This window comes from Diachasmimorpha longicaudata, chromosome 7 (genome assembly GCF_034640455.1).
Source record: "Diachasmimorpha longicaudata isolate KC_UGA_2023 chromosome 7, iyDiaLong2, whole genome shotgun sequence".
Taxonomy (NCBI): domain Eukaryota; kingdom Metazoa; phylum Arthropoda; class Insecta; order Hymenoptera; family Braconidae; genus Diachasmimorpha; species Diachasmimorpha longicaudata.
In genome coordinates this window covers 5,109,817-5,130,440 of record NC_087231.1, presented here as the reverse complement: position 1 = coordinate 5,130,440, position 20,624 = coordinate 5,109,817, and the positions used below count along the sequence as shown (strand labels likewise).

General features: G+C 38.3%; 5 protein-coding genes across 9 annotated transcripts in view; 3 read left to right on the top strand and 2 right to left on the bottom strand.

Annotated features, from left to right (window-relative positions):
* The window catches only part of LOC135164745 (neurotrimin-like), a 49,407-nt gene extending 40,308 nt beyond the window's left edge, over nucleotides 1-9,099 (bottom strand). The window contains exon 1 of the mRNA XM_064125385.1: nucleotides 8,767-9,099. Coding sequence (XP_063981455.1) covers nucleotides 8,767-8,818 — 52 coding nt within the window. The 5' untranslated portion in view covers nucleotides 8,819-9,099. The remainder of the gene's footprint in view (nucleotides 1-8,766) is intronic.
* Nucleotides 9,100-9,661: 562 nt separating this feature from the next.
* On the top strand, nucleotides 9,662-11,822 carry LOC135164211 (uncharacterized). 2 transcript variants are annotated; one of them, XM_064124360.1, is made up of 4 exons: nucleotides 9,662-10,067; nucleotides 10,239-10,482; nucleotides 10,655-10,903; nucleotides 11,026-11,822. In XM_064124360.1, exons 1-4 carry the CDS (start codon nucleotides 9,834-9,836, stop codon nucleotides 11,676-11,678), a joined length of 1,380 nt encoding a protein of 459 aa, XP_063980430.1. In that variant the 5' UTR covers nucleotides 9,662-9,833; the 3' UTR covers nucleotides 11,679-11,822. The 2 variants fall into 2 exon arrangements, with proteins under 2 accessions (XP_063980430.1, XP_063980429.1); XM_064124359.1 differs by having other exon boundaries at nucleotides 10,652-10,903.
* LOC135164220 (nuclear nucleic acid-binding protein C1D-like) lies at nucleotides 11,815-13,097 on the bottom strand. The gene is made up of 2 exons (XM_064124373.1): nucleotides 12,334-13,097; nucleotides 11,815-12,259 (listed from the first exon to the last, which is right to left on the bottom strand). The coding sequence occupies exons 1-2, from the start codon at nucleotides 12,545-12,547 to the stop codon at nucleotides 11,994-11,996; spliced, it is 480 nt and encodes a 159-aa protein (XP_063980443.1). The 5' UTR covers nucleotides 12,548-13,097; the 3' UTR covers nucleotides 11,815-11,993.
* Nucleotides 13,098-13,233: 136 nt separating this feature from the next.
* LOC135164216 (RNA-binding protein squid-like) lies at nucleotides 13,234-15,467 on the top strand. Its single transcript, XM_064124367.1, has 3 exons — nucleotides 13,234-13,410; nucleotides 13,545-13,928; nucleotides 14,052-15,467. Exons 2-3 carry the CDS (start codon nucleotides 13,575-13,577, stop codon nucleotides 14,580-14,582), a joined length of 885 nt encoding a protein of 294 aa, XP_063980437.1. The 5' UTR covers nucleotides 13,234-13,410; nucleotides 13,545-13,574; the 3' UTR covers nucleotides 14,583-15,467.
* Nucleotides 15,468-15,857: 390 nt separating this feature from the next.
* LOC135164205 (ATP-dependent Clp protease ATP-binding subunit clpX-like, mitochondrial) lies at nucleotides 15,858-20,302 on the top strand. 4 transcript variants are annotated; one of them, XM_064124349.1, is made up of 7 exons: nucleotides 15,858-15,991; nucleotides 16,747-16,907; nucleotides 17,107-17,319; nucleotides 17,550-17,698; nucleotides 17,783-17,975; nucleotides 18,075-18,982; nucleotides 19,160-20,302. In XM_064124349.1, exons 2-7 carry the CDS (start codon nucleotides 16,838-16,840, stop codon nucleotides 19,412-19,414), a joined length of 1,788 nt encoding a protein of 595 aa, XP_063980419.1. In that variant the 5' UTR covers nucleotides 15,858-15,991; nucleotides 16,747-16,837; the 3' UTR covers nucleotides 19,415-20,302. The 4 variants fall into 4 exon arrangements, with proteins under 4 accessions (XP_063980419.1, XP_063980422.1, XP_063980421.1 ...); XM_064124352.1 differs by having other exon boundaries at nucleotides 15,859-15,991; nucleotides 17,783-17,963; XM_064124351.1 differs by lacking the exon at nucleotides 15,858-15,991 and adding an exon at nucleotides 15,998-16,403.
* Nucleotides 20,303-20,624: the final 322 nt, after the last annotated feature.

The following is a 20,624-nucleotide window of genomic DNA, read 5'->3' as shown; positions in this document are numbered from 1 at the left end:
ATAAATAAAAATAAAAGTTCTCCTGGAAGTGGTTTTTAGATTTGAAGAAGTCTTTCATTCCGGGAATTAATTAATTCATCTGACTCATATTCTACAACTCATTATGTCTGACATTGTCGCGAGGTAGTCAAGATGATGACAAAAATCTCATGAATAATCACATGACAAATTCATTGTTAACACGAAGATGACTTCACTAAGAGTCTCTTTTTTTTCTCGTGAAAAAAATAATAAACTGAGAATTTCTCATCAATTGATCGTTTGCAGTTGCCAACAGTCAGTGCGTCTCAGTACATTAATTCACTTGACTCACATCTCACATCGATCGTGTCTGACTTCATTGTACTAGTAGCAATAGTGACAAATTCGATGATTAATCTTCACATTGCAAATCAATTGATCGATTCAACAATAACTTCTCTCCAAACATTTTGGCCCCATTAATTAACAAAAAAGAATTATGATTATGTCAGCCATTTTATTTAAAAAAAATATCTTATCTGGTGAATGAATCCACATGACTCACGTGTTAAAGCATTGTTATTTCATAAAAGTCACTTAACATAGCGATAACAATCTCTGATTGACTATCACATCAATAATGCATTGATTAGTGACAGGGATATTAATTAGCGCTATTGATCGACTATTTTTAATTGCTATAATAATTCTTAATTCATGGATTTTCACAGAATCGATTAAATCTAATGTCGACTCATTACAATTCAATCCGCTCTAATTTTATCGCTCTCTGATGATCGCTCCGATAACACCAAACTCAACTATTCTGTTTGCTCGACAACCCAATAAAAGCGGGGATAAAATCGCCTGGATGACCCACTATGACCCTTACCACTTTCCGATCAATCTTCCTATCATAACTGAATGAAAATAATAGCTCGAAATCTCCCGTGGAACAAAATGAACGGTTTCGGATTTCAATCTACGATTTGTGAAAGGTCATGCCGGATCATTTTCCATTCACATCTCACTGCTTTCCTCCCCCTCGAGCATTGTCGAGCCCGTTACGTATCTGGAGAGAAATATTCACTAAAATCACGAAACTATTCACGTGATCCGCAATAACAAATTATCCAGTGATTTTCAAAGGAGTAAAATGTTAGGGAAAATTCCCGATTTATTATGCTGTTCTATGAAAATTCCAATCGATGAGAAAAATAACGAAATAACTTGTCCTCGGGGGTCAGTCACCAGGAAATTTGTCAAATTTTACGGAACAAATCGTAGAATTTACCCCACGATCTAAACAATTTATCTTTCAACTCACATTTTTTAAAAATTTCCCTCCTAATTTTGTGTTATTCCCTGATCACTTTTATTGACTTTTTCTCTCGGTGGGAACGTTATGTAGAAGTTGAGGCTTAATCCCTTTCACTGACTTCCTACAGGGAAAACTGCTCGTCGTAAATTCAGGGATTACTTTTCTGTTCTCCTCCCTTTCATCCCGATTATTTAGTTGAATTTAAATGGACACTGGGTCGATCTGTCTGTTATTACGCCCCTCTATATATAGCACAGGGAAACTGATAAATGCCGGGGCGTTTGGTGCTCCGTGGGCGGATATTATTAATGGATTAGCCGCGTTGTTTTAGAATAGCTCAAAAAAATCACCGTCGAAATGTTGCAAATTGACATAATAACGTGGGTGTGCCATCTGGTCAGCCGAAATGGCCAGACGACTGCTCGCAATTGGTGTTATTACATCCAAATGACGGAATTGAATAGCAATAAAATTCAGACGAACCCAATTCTTCGAGGAAAAAAAAACAACTTCGTTTTTCTTCAAGATATTTCCTCAGCAAAAAGAAGGGCGATAAGCTGTGCAATTATTCAATGCATAAATTTCCAAATGCATGCAAATGTGAACAATTTTCTGCGGAAAAAAATTGATTTAAAAAAACCACTAGTTTTGTGCTCTGCATTAATTGATAACGATATATTTAACAACAGCCTGTGTTTAGGCTGGCAGATAATTCAACTTTTATGCAACAACTAGTTTTCCTTGACGTTCCAGGCTCTGAGGAGGCGGAACCAATACAAATCTCCGGATTAGCACGCGATAGTGTTTTCAATGGGTACAGACATTTCATTAAAATTTCAATAAAATAAAACCGAATAAATATTACGATTTGACGATAAAAAATATAAATAACTCATTCAGCTGTGGAGTCAGTCTCAATTTAATTAGTTTCTTGTTTCTTCATAATTGCCAGCTCTTTCAATTACATCCGTCAATTTATACGATTTAGCACGGAAGTTAAACAGTCTGAGGCCCTACGTTTATAGTTTCAACTAAAAATAACAGGTAAAATTGCAAGGGAAATGTAATCGTTCCAAATACTAGTGATGATGGAATTATTTTTAGAAGTAATCGTAAACGTAAACGTATTCAACCAATGAGAGTGCTGAGTAAAACCACAGTGTGAGTCAAAGCGTTTTTCTCGATAACTTTTAGCTCATTCTTTTAATGATCATAGAAATGCGTCAAATATTTCTTTTATTGCACTTTCATCCTCAGAAATAAAAAAAAAAATCCTGGGAATCCCCTATTCTCGCTCTATTGACTCTTCTCATTCATCACACAATTCCACCCATCTCACTCTATCCAATTTCTTTCTCACGACTTCCCTGGAATGACCGGGGAATCCCGGGGGTTGATGATGCCGGGTCATCCGCCCACAAGCCACAGTGGCCCCTCGTAACCGCGTTAATGCCGTCGAGTCTGCAGAAACACCGTCAACTCAAGTAGCCAAGGCACACGTTTCGAGTTGGCCTAAATACAAATTCGGAACGGCTCAACTTCCTCCATGAAAAAAGAACCCACAATATGCCTGACGCGCTCGGAATAACCGTGAGTCCATCGGCCGCTCGAATAAACGTCTGATTTATCGGCAGTCTGGTTTATTTGATGTTTTAACTTTTTCGTATTCGTCAAAGATGGAATAAAAATTTTTAGTGGGTCCAGACCCGCCAGAAAAAAATCTCCTAAAATTTCATTTCGAGAGTCAACGAAATTCTTTCACCGGAATGTCGTTAAAATGTGATTAATGATCGTGGTGTGTTTTTATTTCACTAATGTCACGCGATATTTTTTTAAATACCGCTTTTGTTCAGTGCAACAACACACTGATAAAAATTTTCTTTAATAACAATTGTTTTATCACAGTTGACGGGTTTTTTTTTTCAATTTTCTCCTCATAATCCCACCCGAATTCTATTTATTTATGGCCGCATGCCCGAAATTCATGACTCACATTCGTAAAAAACACATGACGTGATGTCGCGTGATTCCTCGGGTCAGTATTATAATCCACTGGTACAGAAATTAGTACTAAGTCTACCATAAATACAAACAGACGAGCATTGAGATTAGTCATTACGCCACAGATAAATCCCTTTTTTTTCACTTGTAAATAGAACTGACCAAGTCTTGCTATCATCTAGTGGTTCGCTCGTGACCCTCGGATCATCGGGGAAAATGCGTAAAAATAGCCAGTTATTGACATGACGTTGGGAAATGATGCTCTTTTTAATTACCACTTGAAAACACGTCGGTGCGGTTGAAAATGAGTCTCTCAATGATAATCAGTGTCGAAACGCACGGAATGCCGTGGGCACTTTGTTATTAACTCATCACTATCTCACTTTTACGTGTTTCAATTTTTTGAACTTACGAGATGACTGTACGACTCGTTTCGACTATCTGTATTCCATAATCTTCGAAATTGAATTAACGGCTCAATTTATGTCCAATAAAATTAATTGAAGGATTGGTTTATTACCGAGGAAAACGGTTCTTTGAAACTATTTTATCAATTCTTCTTCATTATTTTCTTGAAGCGAGATGAGTACTCTATTCTGCGAGCTTTTAATTAAATTTAATTGCTAAAATGAATGAATTCTGGAGTAATTAAATTTTTTTCTAGAATTTTGTACGAATTCTGGGGTAAATTCCGATACAAATTCATTCCCTGATGGTTTATAACGCGATAAAGGTGAAAGAATATTTTTAATTAGAAGAAAATAGCGAAGAGAATTTTATTTCTGTAGAGTTCGACAACTTTTGCTCCGTAAAGCCTACAAGTGAAGGAGAAAGTGTGATCCCTGCCCCTTTCACGGAAATAATCTCTAATCTTCAAAATTAAATTAACAGCTCATTTATTCCAGCTAAAAATAAATCAAAAAACGGGCTTATCATCATAAAAAACTTGTTCCAAAACCACAAATTCTTCAACAAGAATGTTTTACATGTATTGTTCAATCCATGAATACTCTTGGAGAGAACTATGGATAAATCTTGTGAATGGAGGGCACAATGTGTGGGCTCTCACTCTTCTACACCGCTTATCTAAAGTCCCAAATCTCATAAATTGAATGACCATAAACTACTCAAAAAAGGATAAAATATCATTTCATGAACGGAAAAGACATTTTTTTAAACATTTCTCCAGCATTACCCCAATAAAAAATGTATAAAGAAAATATCTCACATCGTAAAACAGAGAAAAATGATTCACAATTCTCGTAACCGGAAATTTTTCAAATTACTCTCAACATTTTTCGGGAATTCTCGTAATCTATTGATGCACCAACGTTCCGGCAAAATGATGAAAGAGAGATGGAAATAAAAAACCGGAATTGTGATGCTAGTTTTCATGGAAGTATCGTGTTTCGCCCAGGGCGGTCGTTTCTGCCGTGTGGGCGATGCCAGGTATGCCAATTAATTTTTTTTTTCCTCTGTCTTTACACTTTTCCCCCGGGAAATTCTCTAAGAGTATTCACCGCACGCCTCTCATGAAACACCGCAGCACACCAATAAATGGACATTAGTGATGAAATTAAAAAAAAAAAAAAGAGCCACTGACGAAAAAAAATGTGAAATGCAGGAGAGGAACTTTTTTAAGAGTCTTTCTCATGCGGGTAATACGCGTGACGGCCTATAGCTAGACCAATAAACGCTCAATTGCTTAATTACAAACCGTCACAACTAGGTATACACACATGCAATATTTTTATCGTGACGCAACTATTCTGGAGCGCGGTGAGACACGTTGTTATTCAACGTTCTGGCATGCGTCGTTCATTCGGCCCGATAAATTTATGTACCTGTATTAAATGAGAATGATAAGCCAATGGAATATTCTACCGTGATCTAGATACTCGTCTCCACTTCGTTCGAAAATCATCACTTTTTTTTCATCGATCTGCTGTCGATTAAAAATTACCGAGAGCGATACACTTCGCTTCGAAATTACGGAGCAAATACGTAATGTTCATTGGATAATTTCCCCGTCTGCTAATGAATTTTTTCTCACCTCCTTTAGGATTGAGTTATTACAATGATGATATCTAAATACCCCGACAAATCACGACCCAATTACAGGATTTTTCCAATCACTCTTCTGCATTCCGATATCATTTTGTCAGCGAAAGTTTTTATACGAATTAACGATAAATCGTTGGACTTTCTCTCAATAGTGATAATTAAATGGTTCGTGATAATCAACTACTCCAGAATCAAACGTCCACGATGACACTAATTGAAGAATGATTCACGCTTGAAATGAAAATACAAGAGACAGTCGGATGTCATTCTCCATTTCTCACATCATTCCACCCATTATTCGACCTCCTTTATCATTCCCACTCGGTAGAGCACAATTCGACAACAAAAACTACGTCGTAATTTACACATACCCTTAATCATTGACCTGGCAAATTACACGTATAGGAAGCACCCGAAAAATTCGGGGGAGGATAATTCACACGTCGTCACGCCTCATCGAATTACACAGCCAAAAGAGGGAGGGAAGAATTACTACAATCAACCGATGCGTAGGAGGGTTCAACAACATCACATTCATGATGGAAAGTTGTAAATTGAGCAACAGGTGGTAATAATTTTAAGTGGAGAATTGAGCGCTGCGGAATAATTTCCTCAAACAACACCTTTCTTAACTACCACTGGACTATTCCATGTGCAACGAGAGAGAGAGAGAGAGAGAGAGAGAGAGAGAGAGAGAGAGAGAGAGAGAGAGAGAGAGAGAGAGAGAGATGAAATTTGCTTAAAAAGTAAATGGTAAACTGTATGCACCTCCCATAATTTAGAAAAATTTATTTCTGATGTAAAAACAAATTCCCCGGAGTTCGTTCATCGATTCCCCAACGTAAAATCGAACAATAGAGAATCATGAATGGGGTTACGACAACTTTTCCGCTTTTTTTCCGCAAATTTAAATAGAAAACGCGACCTGAATGCTAAGAAAGAGCTTATTATCCGGATTTAAATGCCCACCGGGCTTTTTTTTTCCAATGATTTAGGCACCCAGCGGAGCTTGTAACTACTGCGGAGACAGCCGAATGCAGTTCAAAAATTTCTCGAATAATCGGAGAAGACCATCGGCCAGTTGCAATGGGTCAGCTTCTTGTTCTCATCCAGCTCAACCATCTGTCCTTTCTGCGCTTGTTCGGAGCGACGCCGGCACGCGGTTCTCTTCAGTGTATACCTGGCTATCCACCCGCTTCCACCTGGTCTCCTCCCAGTATACTTGTATGCCATCCATTACTTCGTTTATCTTATTTTCATCCCGGCATTCATGGACCAGCTACTGACTACAATCGAGTCCCTCTGAGGATTCTCTCTCCCTCTCACTCTCATTCGTGCCAAGACGAAACGCACGTGTATTCGGTTAAATGGGCTTTTACTCTCGTTCTACAACTGATCGTTGAGATTCTTGTGTTTCTTTTGGGAAATGTTTAAGGTGAATATACATTGCACAAAGTGGAGAATTTTAAGGTTCTGGTTTTGCACGAATTGTTGATGGAGTATTGACGGTTTTATACTTTCGGAGAGGAATGAACCCTCTCCAGGTATTTCCTGTACAATTTTTTTCATATCTAAGATCCGCGCCACAATTAAAATTTAAAATGTCTTTAATGTCTACAGCTGTTTTTCAGTCCATCTCAGTATGTTACAGTTTTTATAGTTTTTCTCCCAACAGTACCGAAATGTTTAGAATGGTTTTAATAAATAAAACCAGAGAAGAAACCGAAAGGAATGAATGAACAAGGGCCTTTTGTCAAATAGGTCTAGACTGTCAAATCTTTGGTCACTGAGAGTCAGTTGATCTGGAGACATCATACGAGAAAGATATACCTTCTGCGTGCGATAATAAAGAGTTAAAGTTAATAGTTAAATCGTTTTTTATATTATTGAGACAATCCCTATCCGTAATCCAATAAAATGTGAATGAAATTCGCGTGGGTTGTACCAAACCATCGCGGAAACCCTTCCTCAATTATTTGGTCGATTTTGGTCCCCAAAACAGCTTTAACCCAAATCTCCAATATTTATTCTCTACGATTTTCAAAACCTCCATCTACCTCAATACTCCTCATGCATTATGACGTCCTCTGAATTAACTTAGAAAAGCTTTCACTCTTCTTCAACCAATAACCGTTGCGATTGGTGCTCCGTAAAATTTTAACATGTCAAGGCCACATATCAATTTTAATATTGAATAGAAGTATAAAAATTATATGGAAAATTTTCGTTAAAAATTTTATCCAGTTACTCAATATTCAAGAGGCCTGATAAATTGAATGGACAATTCGATCCTCAATTAGATCGAAGGTCAACAAATTCCCAATTAAAATGACATCGCCCATGAAAATCCCAAGAAATCCCATAAACTTGGCAAAACCTCAAAAATATCCAACTACATATCCCCGAATCGTATTATTCACGGGTCAAAAATATCTCCAAAGACAACAAAATTTCGCCCCCTCAATGTGACATCATCGATTTGCATATTCGAGTCTCAGCGAGCCGATTTCGCAAAAGACAAAAATAATTTATTTACTCACTGATCGAGTCAGTATGTCAACAAGAGGAAAGCACGTACGCAGCCACCCTTTCCCCCCCCTCTCCGTCTTCTACGACAAGTGAGAAATTGTGGTTCATTGATGTTCATTAGGATGGGCCGATGAATAACGTTTTCCCGACACTTCGTTCGTCATTCCTGCTCGATTAACTCAGAGCCCGGCAATTTATTTTTCCACCTCAGACAACGGCGAGTCAATTCCGCCCGCACCGCCCATTTCGTACCCCCCCAACTCTCACGATAATAATCAGACAACCAAAATATCCACACACAGCGTTGAATTATTGGTAATCGGATAAGAGACTCCATAAAATTCATGAAACGTATACTGGAGGAGGACGTTGGAGTTTAATTACACCGATATGGGCGAGGGTTGTGTGTGGGTCATTGACACGAGCAAAAGTAACCCTGAGCCCTCGGAAATCGACATCTCAATCGTGACCATTAGCTCGGCAGTGATGTACATTAAATAAAAAATCACGATTTCTGTCGGCATTACTCAATGCCCTCGGCATCACTTGCACTCCGGGAATTGTATCCATGTCATTGGGTTCATGAGATCGATGGGCCAACAGTGATAGTGATGTCTTATCATTAACTGAATTTACTACTTTTATCAATGAAAAACTGGGGGAAAAAATTGTTGACCCTTGAACGAGGTGATTATCTGTACTTTACGCCGGAAATTTCTTCAAAAAATGGCGACTGCGCTCTCTCCGATCATTCGAATTGCAAGAAAGACTTTTTCCGTTCCAATTTTCGTTCAATGAAATTGATTGATATTAGTTTGTGTCTTGGGTGATGTAGATCGCGAACTGTCGAAACATGCGATTGAAAAGATAAATCGATTATAATTACTCACCATGTGTGGAGAAAACTAACGCCAAAATAGCCGCAATCCTGAGGGTCCGCATGTTGTTTATTTTGTAGTGATGTTCACCGTTGCAAAAATTCGGAGAGAACTATAAAATAATAACTATTATCCGTAGCACCTGCACCACTTTTGTGAAATCAAATTATCGAAGACCACCAGGGTCGTTGTTCGGTGACCATCAAAGGCACGAGAATTAGGGGAGAAACGGGGAGAGAATGAGAGATTGGGCGAAAAAAAACTTTCGGGATAATTCACGAACGTTGGGACGAAAGGACGCTACAACCGACTTCAACTGGGACGCAATGCAAACTGAGAAGAGGGAATCGTGTGTTATTCCCGTGCGCCTTAGGGATCGCGCGCTAGCGCTGGCGATCCCCTCTACTAAAAATTTTCGACGTGCGCGGGGAGTTGCGCACAGCCAGTGCAATTGGGAACTGAATTTTTATTTTTTTTTGCGATTCGCCAATATTTTCTGGTGTTCAGAATGATGCAGGTAATTTTGCTTAATTAATACTGTAATATAATTAATTTTAGAGTCTTATGAGTGGAATTGCCGGACTTTCTTCTACGTTTTTTTGTCATGAAAATAATGAGAAAGTTACGAATTGTGAGTTGATCTGATACGACATAATTAAATATGAAAAAATAATAATTTCGCAAAGATAATTAAAAGAGTTGTCTGTTGATAAAATCGTTCGAGACATGCGTTTCGGCAGCATGCCCGGTCGATAACTTCTCTACAATCTACCTTACCTACTTCAAAGACGATAAATCCTTGTGGAGTGTAAAATATCGGTCAAGTAGATAAACCATTAGACGAATTAGCATTTGATGATTTGGTAGTTTGGAACAATTATTTCAGGTTAGAAATTACTAGTATATGAGGGAAACAATCGCCAGACTCGCAACAGCGCATGAGTACGGCTGAACTTAGCAGCGAGGAACAGCTGTCATTCGAAAACAATTTCCCAGTTTATTCGACTGTTTGCAAGATACTGTTACAGGGAATTACACACCACTTTCATGATTGTTGAGTTGTTGAACAAACGCGAAGAATGCCGAAGGTATGTGCTGTGCCCAATTGTGGAACTGGGACCAAAGTAGTGGAGGAGAAAAGGTCACTGTTCAGGGTGCCCAGCGATGAGGAGCAGAGGAAAAAATGGGAGGCTGCTATTCCGGGGATGGGACAGTTAAAATCAAGCCAGTCAATTTGTGAGAGACACTTTCTGAAGGAGGAAGTACACAAGAAGTGGATCAAATACGATGACAAAGGACATGTCATTGCCCAGGTACTAACAGGTTGTCTTGTAATTGTCCTATTTCGATAGTATACGACCCTTCCAATAAAAATACCAGAGCATCCCAATTCCTTGGGAATCTTTACTGATTTTGATGAATATTATTAGTTGATAAGGACTTGGTTGAACCACGTGACATTATTTGTTGGATTGATTCGACAGTATGACTATCCTCGACCTCGTCTGGAGGCCAAGGCAATACCCTGCATCTTCACAGATGAGGAATCAATTGGCCCTTCAGACCCTTGGTCCCTGTATGAACGGCTGACATATGGAACTGTTGGTGCTACTGTTTTGAGGAACAGCAATAAAAACCCAGTCGGTAGGAATGAGACAAAGAGAGACACAATACAGGAGGTTTACTTCACTGGAGAACATTCTTATTGTCGACCTCAGTTTGACAGAGGTATTGGTCATTCGAATTTCGAATGGAATTTCAATATTTAATTCAACTAATCCACTATTCACTAACCTCTGCGATATCCGTACCTCATCGGCAATTGTGTTTGGCCTTTTACTAAAAATCCTTGCTCTATCTTTATCAAACAGTGATGATTATTCTAATTTTGTCGTAGCAGATGCTACTGACAATACTCTTGACAGTCGGCAAAATGCAAATCTTCAGAATACAGAGAATCGTAAGGAGACAGCTCCTACATCGGAACAGTCCAAGAATGAAGTGATAAATCCTTCGCAAAATCCCTTACAAACGGATTCTGTTACAACTTGTGATGTAGCGAAAGCTGAGACTGTCACACCTGAGATCAAAAACATCTATACAGTAGCCCAAAAAAAGAAGGGTAAACCGCTCAAATTTGATCTTGGAGGTAAATGTCTAATTGTTCTCTAAACATTTTTTCTCTCAGAAAACTGTTGCATGTGAAATGTATATGATTCTTAATGAAAGGGAATTTAAAACACCAATAAAGTTAACAACTTTTTCTTCCAGGTGTTTTCGAAAGTGGAAATAAATTAGTGAGGCTTCCATACATGTGGTGTTTGAGTGAAGTAATAACCCAAGAAGGTAAACAAATAATCTTTTCCCACGTGATCCTCGCCTCTCACAACAACGTGGAGGCTCCAGTGCTGAAACACTCGGTCGTAATTAACGACAGAAGTGGTAACATTGATTACTACGCCCATGGGAAATTGGTGGATATCAGCAATACGAAATTGCCGAGAAAAGTCGAGGACATTGTGTCTTTGCAGATAACTCTCTATACGTTCCAAAAAATGCGAGTTTGTGGGGGCATCACTCGCTTGATCAAATCACGTGAGCCCGGCAATAAGGATATCTATCAGGACCTCCTGCAGTCCTGGCGTCACAACGATTGTAAGATACTTGTGGACCGAGGAAAATGCGAATTGTGCTCGAAAATGCAGAAGATATTTGTCCAGCAACGAAGACGAGCTAAGAAAAGTAGCAGCTCTCTGAGAATTTCAACCTCGTGGGATCCGAAGGACCAAGTTGCTGTTTTGAAGAAGAAACTGGCGATGGAGAAGAGAAAGAGGATTCACGCACAGGCTCAAGCGAGGAAGCTGACTGGGGCTTCTAAGGAGAACGGCGTTCAAGTCCCATTTGTTAAAGATATCCCGTTATAATCCAACTCCTTATTTTTCCCTGACTTTCCATGTTTCCTTCACAAAACTTGGATCGATAAGTCAATAACAGTTATCAGTAGCGATGAAGAATGGTTTGGATGACATATGAAAATTCATTGTAATAAAGGACACATGATTTTTGTATTGATGGATTTATAATTTCATTTAATTTTATATGAAAAATACTCGGCATAGGTAAAATAGGCAGAGATAAAATACGAGGCATAGGTTCTTAAACATAATTCTCTATACAAAATATATTAAGGTTTACTCCTGACCGGAACTGAGAACATTTGTGAACATGCTCTAGTGAGGCTAGCTTGAAGCTGCAGGTACAGGTTCAGTCTGTTCCTCATTATCCCAGTTTTCGAGTTCTTGTCCAGGTAATTCATCTTGGCTTTCTGCCCCATTCAGAGGCTTTTGCTTCGGTTCCCACAAGCCACTTCGGACGAATCTCTGCGCTGCATCCCTATTGATCCTTGGCATCTTAGTTTTCTTGTCTTTAATCTCCTGTGCTCGCATCATCGCTTTCTTCAGACGATTGTTTTCATTTTTTATTTCATGTGTGGCTGGATTGATCCCTGAAACCATGTAATAAACGAATATTAGTCTTCTGTCTTGAGACAATCAATTAAGTTGTGAACTGATGGGGTACCTTCTGCTCTCAGATACATCCAGAACATGCTATTGAGCCCAAAGGACATCAGCAAATTGAATTTAATTTTGTCTTCATTCGGAAGACTCTCGTAAAACTTCTCATCAGCAGCGAGCTTTAGAGTATCTCCAATTTTCTCACTTGCATGGCGAAATTGCTTCACTCTCGCGATCAAATCCACATCATTGGACAATTCCTCAAAGTCCGGATCCATTATTCACTTGAAAATCTTTTTTTATGTCTTTTTGAATCACAAAAATTAGTAATTACCCCTGTTAACCCAATCAAATACTCCAGTCAAGAATCCCCTTGTCAACAGCACGTGTTTACCAATGTGCCAGACATATCCTCAAGTCTATGAAGATGTCGTTAGTGCATCTTTCCACATGCGATTTCGCCTGGACTACCGTCACCTTTTCAGACAAAGATAGAGCTACAAAATGGCGTTAAAATGCAAAAACGTGGTGATGAATTGGCAACCAAGATATATTTTTAAAAATGACGTATGATTTCTGTCCCAATCGCGCCTATAAAAATCAAGAACCCCTGGAAATCCTTGAGACAATAATTTTCTTAGGATTCTCCTGAAAGACAATTTATCGGCAATCTACGTATCCAATTTACGTCACAATTGTAACCGTTTTTGGCAGCATTTTGATACGACGTACGAATACGAATGATGAAGCCACATTCATCTCAGCCCTCATCGCTGATTGGTTGAATAATAGAGCATCAACTGTAGAGCATAGCCAATGGTCGTGATTCTAAACAAGCAAGGGCGACGATGCGGGCTTCCTCTCGTGTACTATAGCAAATAATAATAATGATAAAAAGTGTCTCCATCCTTCTCGATCTTACGTATCCAGCAATCGGTTCCATTCATTTTCGGTGGATTGCGGGGCAAGCCGGTACCGGTGTTATCCGTAAATTAGAATAAAAATAATATATACACAGTAAAAAATAAACGTTATCCAGTGAAATATTAACGTGCCAAACAGCGCTTCAACGTATTTATTCAACTGATACAACAAATTTTGTTGCAACAAAGACACACGAGACAAAATCATTTTAATTTTGGTACGCCTCCCTCTTGTTCCACCATTGGCATCGTATAATTTTGGGTAAAAGGCCACTCTTACCCAGAGTTGTGTGTGCGTGTATTTGGATCGCCCATACTTATTTCGTTTTTTTTTGTTTCTCCCCTTTTCAAGTTGCGTGTCTAGTGTAGACGAGAAGTAGTTATGGCGGCGGTTGACTGTTATCAAAATCAAATGGAGGAGAGCCAGAATCCAATGAACGATAACCAAGATAGTAATTTATTGGGTGCCCAAGAGGAGCGTGATCCACAGGGTGCAACTGCTGGTATACCCGGTAAGGATGATGACCGTAAGCTTTTTATCGGTGGACTCTCGCGTAACACCACGGACAAGGAGTTGCGCGAGCATTTTGGAAAATTCGGGGAAATTGAGAGTATCACGGTGAAGATGGATCAGTACACGGGTTTATCGAGGGGTTTCGCATTCATGGTATTCAAAAATCCAAAGACCATCGATAAATTGCTCGCATCTGGTGAGCATTACATCAACAAACGAAAGGTAATTTTCATGTATTTTTTTTTCAATTCAACGAATTATCGTGTAGGCTTGTGATTTACGTCATTAGTTCGTTCGTTAGAGTTAACAAAAAAAAAATGTGGCGTCTCTTTATTTTTTTTTCAGGTTGATCCAAAGCGTGTCAGTAAAAAGGCACAGCATGGTAAGATATTCGTCGGTGGATTGACTCCAGACATCACTGATGACGACATCAAAGCCTACTTCAGTGAATATGGTACTATTGTTGAGCTACAATCACCATTTGACAAGACCAAGAATCAGAGAAAGGGCTTCTGCTTTGTAACGTTCGACTCCAAGGAAGTTGTTTACAAACTACTGAAAACACCAAAACAAACGATCAATGGTAAAGAAGTTGATGTTAAGAAAGTCAAGGTCAATAATGAGACACAACGCCAGGGATGGTGGGGACCCAGTGGATATGCTTATGGTTATCCACCTGGATATGGATACATACCAGATTATGCGAATGGCGGTGGTTATCAGGGGGGTTATGATGAGAGCTATGGTAACTACGATAATTATGCTGGGTACGAGACCTTCGAGAATAATACTGGCTATCCCATGCAGGGAAGCAAACCTAGGGGGCCACCGTCATCGCAGGGGCCCAGACAGTTCCAGAGACATCAGCCTTACTAAGATATCTCCATCTAGCCATTATGTACAATGTTCCATGCTGATAACATGCGAGAATGCGAACAAATTATTCGATTGATGATTAATGGTAAGAATGAAGTAGTATGAATTTCATTCAGTAATATCCTTTTTTTAACTTCATGTTCAATGGATTCATCTTTTTTTTGTTTCAATTATTAGTTTTTCACGAGATTTATTAATACGCAATTTCTGTCCATTAATCCAACAGACGAATATTTAGTGGTTTAACGTATCTGCTTTTTTTCATTCAACTCAATTAATCATGCGTTTATTACTCTTCCGTAATTTTTTTTTTTTCGTCTTGATTTTTTTCTTTTTTCTTGTGATTTACTATAGAAAATAGTATGATGTGGTCAGGGCGTCTGTATCATAAGAACCATCGAGAATATATTTAAAAAATTTCCGATATAAAGTGAGTGTTAATGAAGAAAGGAAGAAAATATTGTTCTTATATTTTAAAAATGATGATAACTAAACCTGTGGAAAAAAAATAAAATTGTTCAATAGATTTTTTGCATGTTCATGAAGCAAAATTATGAAGCGTTTTTGGACACATGAAATTTGTAGATACATTGATAAAACCGTTTGGGAAAGAAAGGAAGACTGTCTTTTACTGGTAAACATATTAAGCAGTTCTGAATTTATAAAAAATAAAAAATGTAAGAGAGAAAAAAAAACTTAAAGTAAATAGAAGCTCCTTCATTGTGATGGACCAAGGGCTAATTAAATTAGTCGTCTTTTTTTATAACAACAAAAAAAATTAAAATAATGTGAAATGAAGTCCGTTTATTGTTAACGTATACTGCGTATACGATCATGCATTGTATCACAAAGAAAAAATTAATAAATCAATAATTATAATATTTATCTGGATTGTAAATACGTTAACAATAAAGTTTAACAAAAAAAAACATTTATGTGGATATGAGATCAGAAATAGTGCAGAGAAAGCGATAATATACACACTGCGTCGCATTCTAAGATAATAGCCAGAGAAATAATAATAATGATACGAATATTTTGTTATTATCCCTATTGCGACTCGCTTGTTTAATCCATGACACAGTGTATATTTTATTTTATATGTTATGATATCAATAAAACTAATATTAATGGAATAATTTTTTTTTCCGTCTTCGAGCGCCATTTTTCTCAAAAAACGCGAAAAAAAAAATGTTTTCCACTATCACACCTGCGCCTATGTGGATTGGATCTGAACTACCATTAAACAAGGAACAACGGAATAGGATCATTCTCAAAAAGCGATGAAAAAAAAGTCCAAGTTGGCTTACAAAACCCTAAGGTAGAGGAGAAGGGGTAACCTGAGGGTAGTGCTGGGGAGCTGGGATACCCTCAGCTCGACTATCAGTGTTTGTTTATTCATCTAAAAGGTAAATAATTGACACACTGCCTAATCAACGAGTAATTAATCGCGAGACAAGTTCTTATCATACGAAATAAACAATACTCGCTTCAAAATGTCTTGAATGTTAAACACAACGGATTATCTGAAATTTCTAATCACTCGAGATTGTTTTTTAACGAATCGAATTACTATAGGTGATACGTCAAACGTCAATCCACTAGTCTCCACATTTTTCAAATCAACATATGAAGATAAATTCATAGAAATTGACGTCAGTGACACTCGAAATTTACGTGATTTTTTATCCAATATTTTTTATTGATTTTATTCAAGTGATAAAACATTACAGTCGTGTCGAAAATAAATTATGTCATGTGGAGGACCGTAAATGTTACATGGAGTGGTACTCTTGATCTTCATTAATTGTCAAGAGTAAGGTTAGTTGTTTTCACCCAGTGCAATACGAAAGAGTCGCGTTATAGTGCAGGAAGAATTGGTATCAACTCTGCAACGTCACTCGACGATATTTCATCTGCGTTCTAATTAAACACTGTTTATATGCGACAAATAATGAACACGAGGGAGCAAAAATGCTCAATACGTTCAAGGCTATCTCCCTTCCCCCTTTACTAAAGAGATGATGAGATTTAATAATGTCCCAATCCACCTGTGTTATTGAATAATTCGTGCATTTATGATCAGCAAATGGTTAGTGGTATATGTAAGGTTAGTCTGGTCTTTTTTAGCCCAGTTAACTCTAAATGTTTCTGGCCTTTTCAGAATTTTTTTTGGACTCCATCCAGCATTGTTGACACAACACTGACGCATTACTTTTTTATTTGGCTGTTATTATCAAGGAACATTCAACAGGATGAGCTGTATACGCTGTTGTATTACTAACACTAGTCGTCTGGTGTCTTCCAGCCATGTTACTAATCATGGTGAGTGGTCATTAATTTTTTTTGAGCCGATACCATCGGCCATCAATATGTGAAAAAATAATGAGTAAACCCCAATGGATTTTGTGTCCTTATTTATCTTTTTACTGGAAATATGAGGGGTTATCACTGGGTTTTTTAGTTAATCATAATTCAATTCAGTGGCATTTTATTAAATGTGGGTCACAATGTTTTTGTACAGTCTACAAAGTCGTGAGGGTCGTTGCAACGAGATCACTGGCCACGACTAATGTTCTTTCAAAAGTACCAAGTGAACCCACGCCGCCCACTAAGGATCTTGGTGGCTCGGCCACAGGCACTCCAACAGGTAGCAGTGGCACTGGGGGTGGCAAGAAAAATACTCTGACGTGTCCGAAGTGTGGTGATCCCTGTACGCATGTTGAAACATTCGTATGTGAGTATCGAAACACGACGAGGGCAAATTTTTTGCGAAATTGTTTGTCCTATTGCATAACTGTTTATCTTTTCCAAGTGTCACTACTCAAGTTTAAAGTATGATAATTTCGGTACAGGAATATGATACTGCAAAGCTTGTATTGAGTTGCATAAATAGTTAATTTTCATGCTTATTCATGATTATTTTTATTATTATTGGATAGGAATAATTTGATGATGCAATTTTAGCTTCAACCAGATTTGTCAAATGTGAAAAATGCCACCACTTCTTTGTGGTGTTATCAGAAATTGATTCGAAACGGACGCTGAAAGAGGCTACAAGAACAGAGGACACTAAACAGGGCTTCTACAGGAAACCACCCCCACCCCCCAAAAAGGTGAATTAATAGATAACGATATGAAAGTCACATTCGTACCAATTCTCACATTCACCTCATTCATCTTGTTTATCATTTCCATAGATCTACGAGTACCTGAACAAGCATGTAGTAGGTCAGGAGTACGCCAAGAAGGTTCTCAGTGTAGCTGTTTATAATCACTACAAGCGTATCCACAACAATCTTCCACCGCCAAATTCAGTTCAAACCACTGCCACCAGTCCTGCCGGGCCGCAGGACCTCAACCATCCATTCACACACAGAGGTCTCAAGCCGCGTAAATAATTTAAAATGATCTTAACAACAACAATTCAATATTTTGCACCATAACGTGTTTCATGCCCCAAATTCTATTAACTCTGTTCATTTTTCCCAGATTTACTAAATGTCTCGAGTATTGGCAATCCACTGGGAGTTGGTTTCCAGCACGGCACCAGTACTGCTGATCCTCAGCTCAAGGTGTCCAGTGGTGCATCGGTCCCAGGCTCGGACATCCTGGACAGCAAGCAACACCAGTTGAAACTGGAGAAGAGTAACATTCTACTTCTTGGACCGACTGGATCTGGAAAAACTCTTCTGGCCCAGACCATTGCCCAGTGTCTGGACGTTCCCTTCGCTATCTGCGACTGCACGACACTGACGCAAGCTGGCTATGTCGGTGAGGACATTGAGAGTGTTATTGCCAAGCTCCTCACAGACGCCAATTACATAGTAGAAAGGGCACAAATGGGAATTGTTTTTCTGGATGAAGTCGATAAAATTGGCGCTGTCCCTGGAATTCACCAGCTAAGGGACGTTGGAGGCGAGGGGGTGCAGCAGGGAATGCTTAAGATGCTAGAGGGAACGATTGTCAATGTTCCAGAGCGCAACAGCTCACGAAAATTACGTGGTGATACTCTGCAGATCGATACAACGAATATATTGTTCGTGGCGTCTGGGGCGTACAATGGACTCGACAGGCTCGTGTCTCGCCGTAAGAATGAAAAGTATCTTGGCTTTGGAGCTGCTCCAGCGTCTGAGAGCCCTGGAAGACGCGCTGCCACGCTGGCTGACGTTGCCAACATGTCCCCATCAACTGAGGACGATAATAAGGAAAAAGATGTGCTACTTAAACAGGTGGAGGCGAGGGATCTTATTGACTTTGGAATGATACCAGAATTTGTGGGTAGGTTCCCGATCTTAGTGCCCTTCCACACGTTGGATAAAAACATGCTGGTGAGGATCCTGACTGAGCCGAGTAATGCTATGGTACCTCAATATCAAATGCTGTTCTCTATGGATAAGGTAAGAAGTTAAGATGAAATAAAACCAAGAAGTTTTGAACGGCTAAAAAATATTTGTGTTTTGATGTCACAATGCTTCTTATCTGGGCATTTCATTAATTATTTTGGAATCATTCCTGAACGGAATGAAAGTTTTGAAACCAATCAATGATGCGAAAAATTTCATATTTGTTCAAAGGTGGATTTGACATTCACAACTGAAGCCTTGGAAGCAATAGCAGCATTAGCTATGGAGCGTAAAACTGGTGCCAGAGGGCTCAGAGCAATTATGGAGTCATTATTGTTAGAACCAATGTTCGATGTGCCTGGCAGTGATACGATGTCTGTGCATATCACTGAGGCCTGCGTTCGTGGACAAGAGAAACCTCAGTACATACGTCGGGGTGATGCTGCTGAGGAGGAGCCGCAACAGGCGCAGCACGTCAATAATTAACGCACGGTATACTGGAATGAAAATTTAGCAATGAAATGATAAGAGAAAAAAATCCCAGGTGGGATTAAGAGAAAATTTCACGATTATCGTCTCCTTCTTTCCCTGAGAATATTGTATGATGCCTTCGAGAAATCTTTGATTAAAAAAATGATACTAATGAACATCACTTGGCGATTGAGAATAAAGGAAATTAACAGGTAGATTATTTCCTTATACCTGTTATTTTAACTTGTGAGAGCAAAAAAAACATTTGGTGAATTCACTTTTTTTTAGTATAAATTATTCTCGTGACGTTGTATAGATGAATAATGATTCTTTGTAATATATTGTACATATAGACTCATAGAAATTCAAAGAAAGTGAAAAATAGATAATGATTTTATCTTAAGAAGAATTTATCTTGCATCGTACCTCCACGGTCTCATTGGGTTGCGCATCAACTTATTTCGCTTTTTTCTATCTTTATTCATGAAAATATTTTTTGAGTTTCCTGACGCATTCGGGACGTCCCTTAAAAATCTACGTAACTAGAAATACAAAAAAAGCGCGACAATTTTCGCCCTTTAAAGGTTCAGATATTCCACGAATGAGTGTTCTTAAAAATTACAATAAGGTGAGGCTTCTTCTTTGAATATCAGCAATTTCGTTCGAGGTGGTTAATGTGATATTAGAAGTGAAAACTGAACGCTCATATTTTCTTGAATACCGTTATCAGTGAAACTGGAATATTATCATCTCAAAAAAAAACCCTCTTCATTGACAATGAACAGAAATAAGTACTAATTCAAAATAATCGTCGATAAGTTTACTGGTACACTATTAGAAATAATGTATATTGTAATGAGGATATATTTATAATAAATCAACATGAAAAGCTAATTATACAAATTAGGATTTTCCAAACCCCATAAGTTTTCTACATTCATCATAATTTTTTATCTATTAAATTTCATGGTTTAACTTTCGGTACATGACCCCCTTCCCCTCGCATTCTCGTCTATTCGTAGATCTGAAACTGCAATGACTAGACAATGTTAATAAAAAAAAAAATAAATCTGTAGCACGATAAAAATATCGAACTGAAGTGGATCGAGCAAAAAAATGACATCGTAAAAAGAGATTTCTCAAACACAACCGTATACCCAACCTCTCTAATGAATATGTTACATGCATATTTTATCTCCCCTTTGGATTGTTTACCTGAAATAAA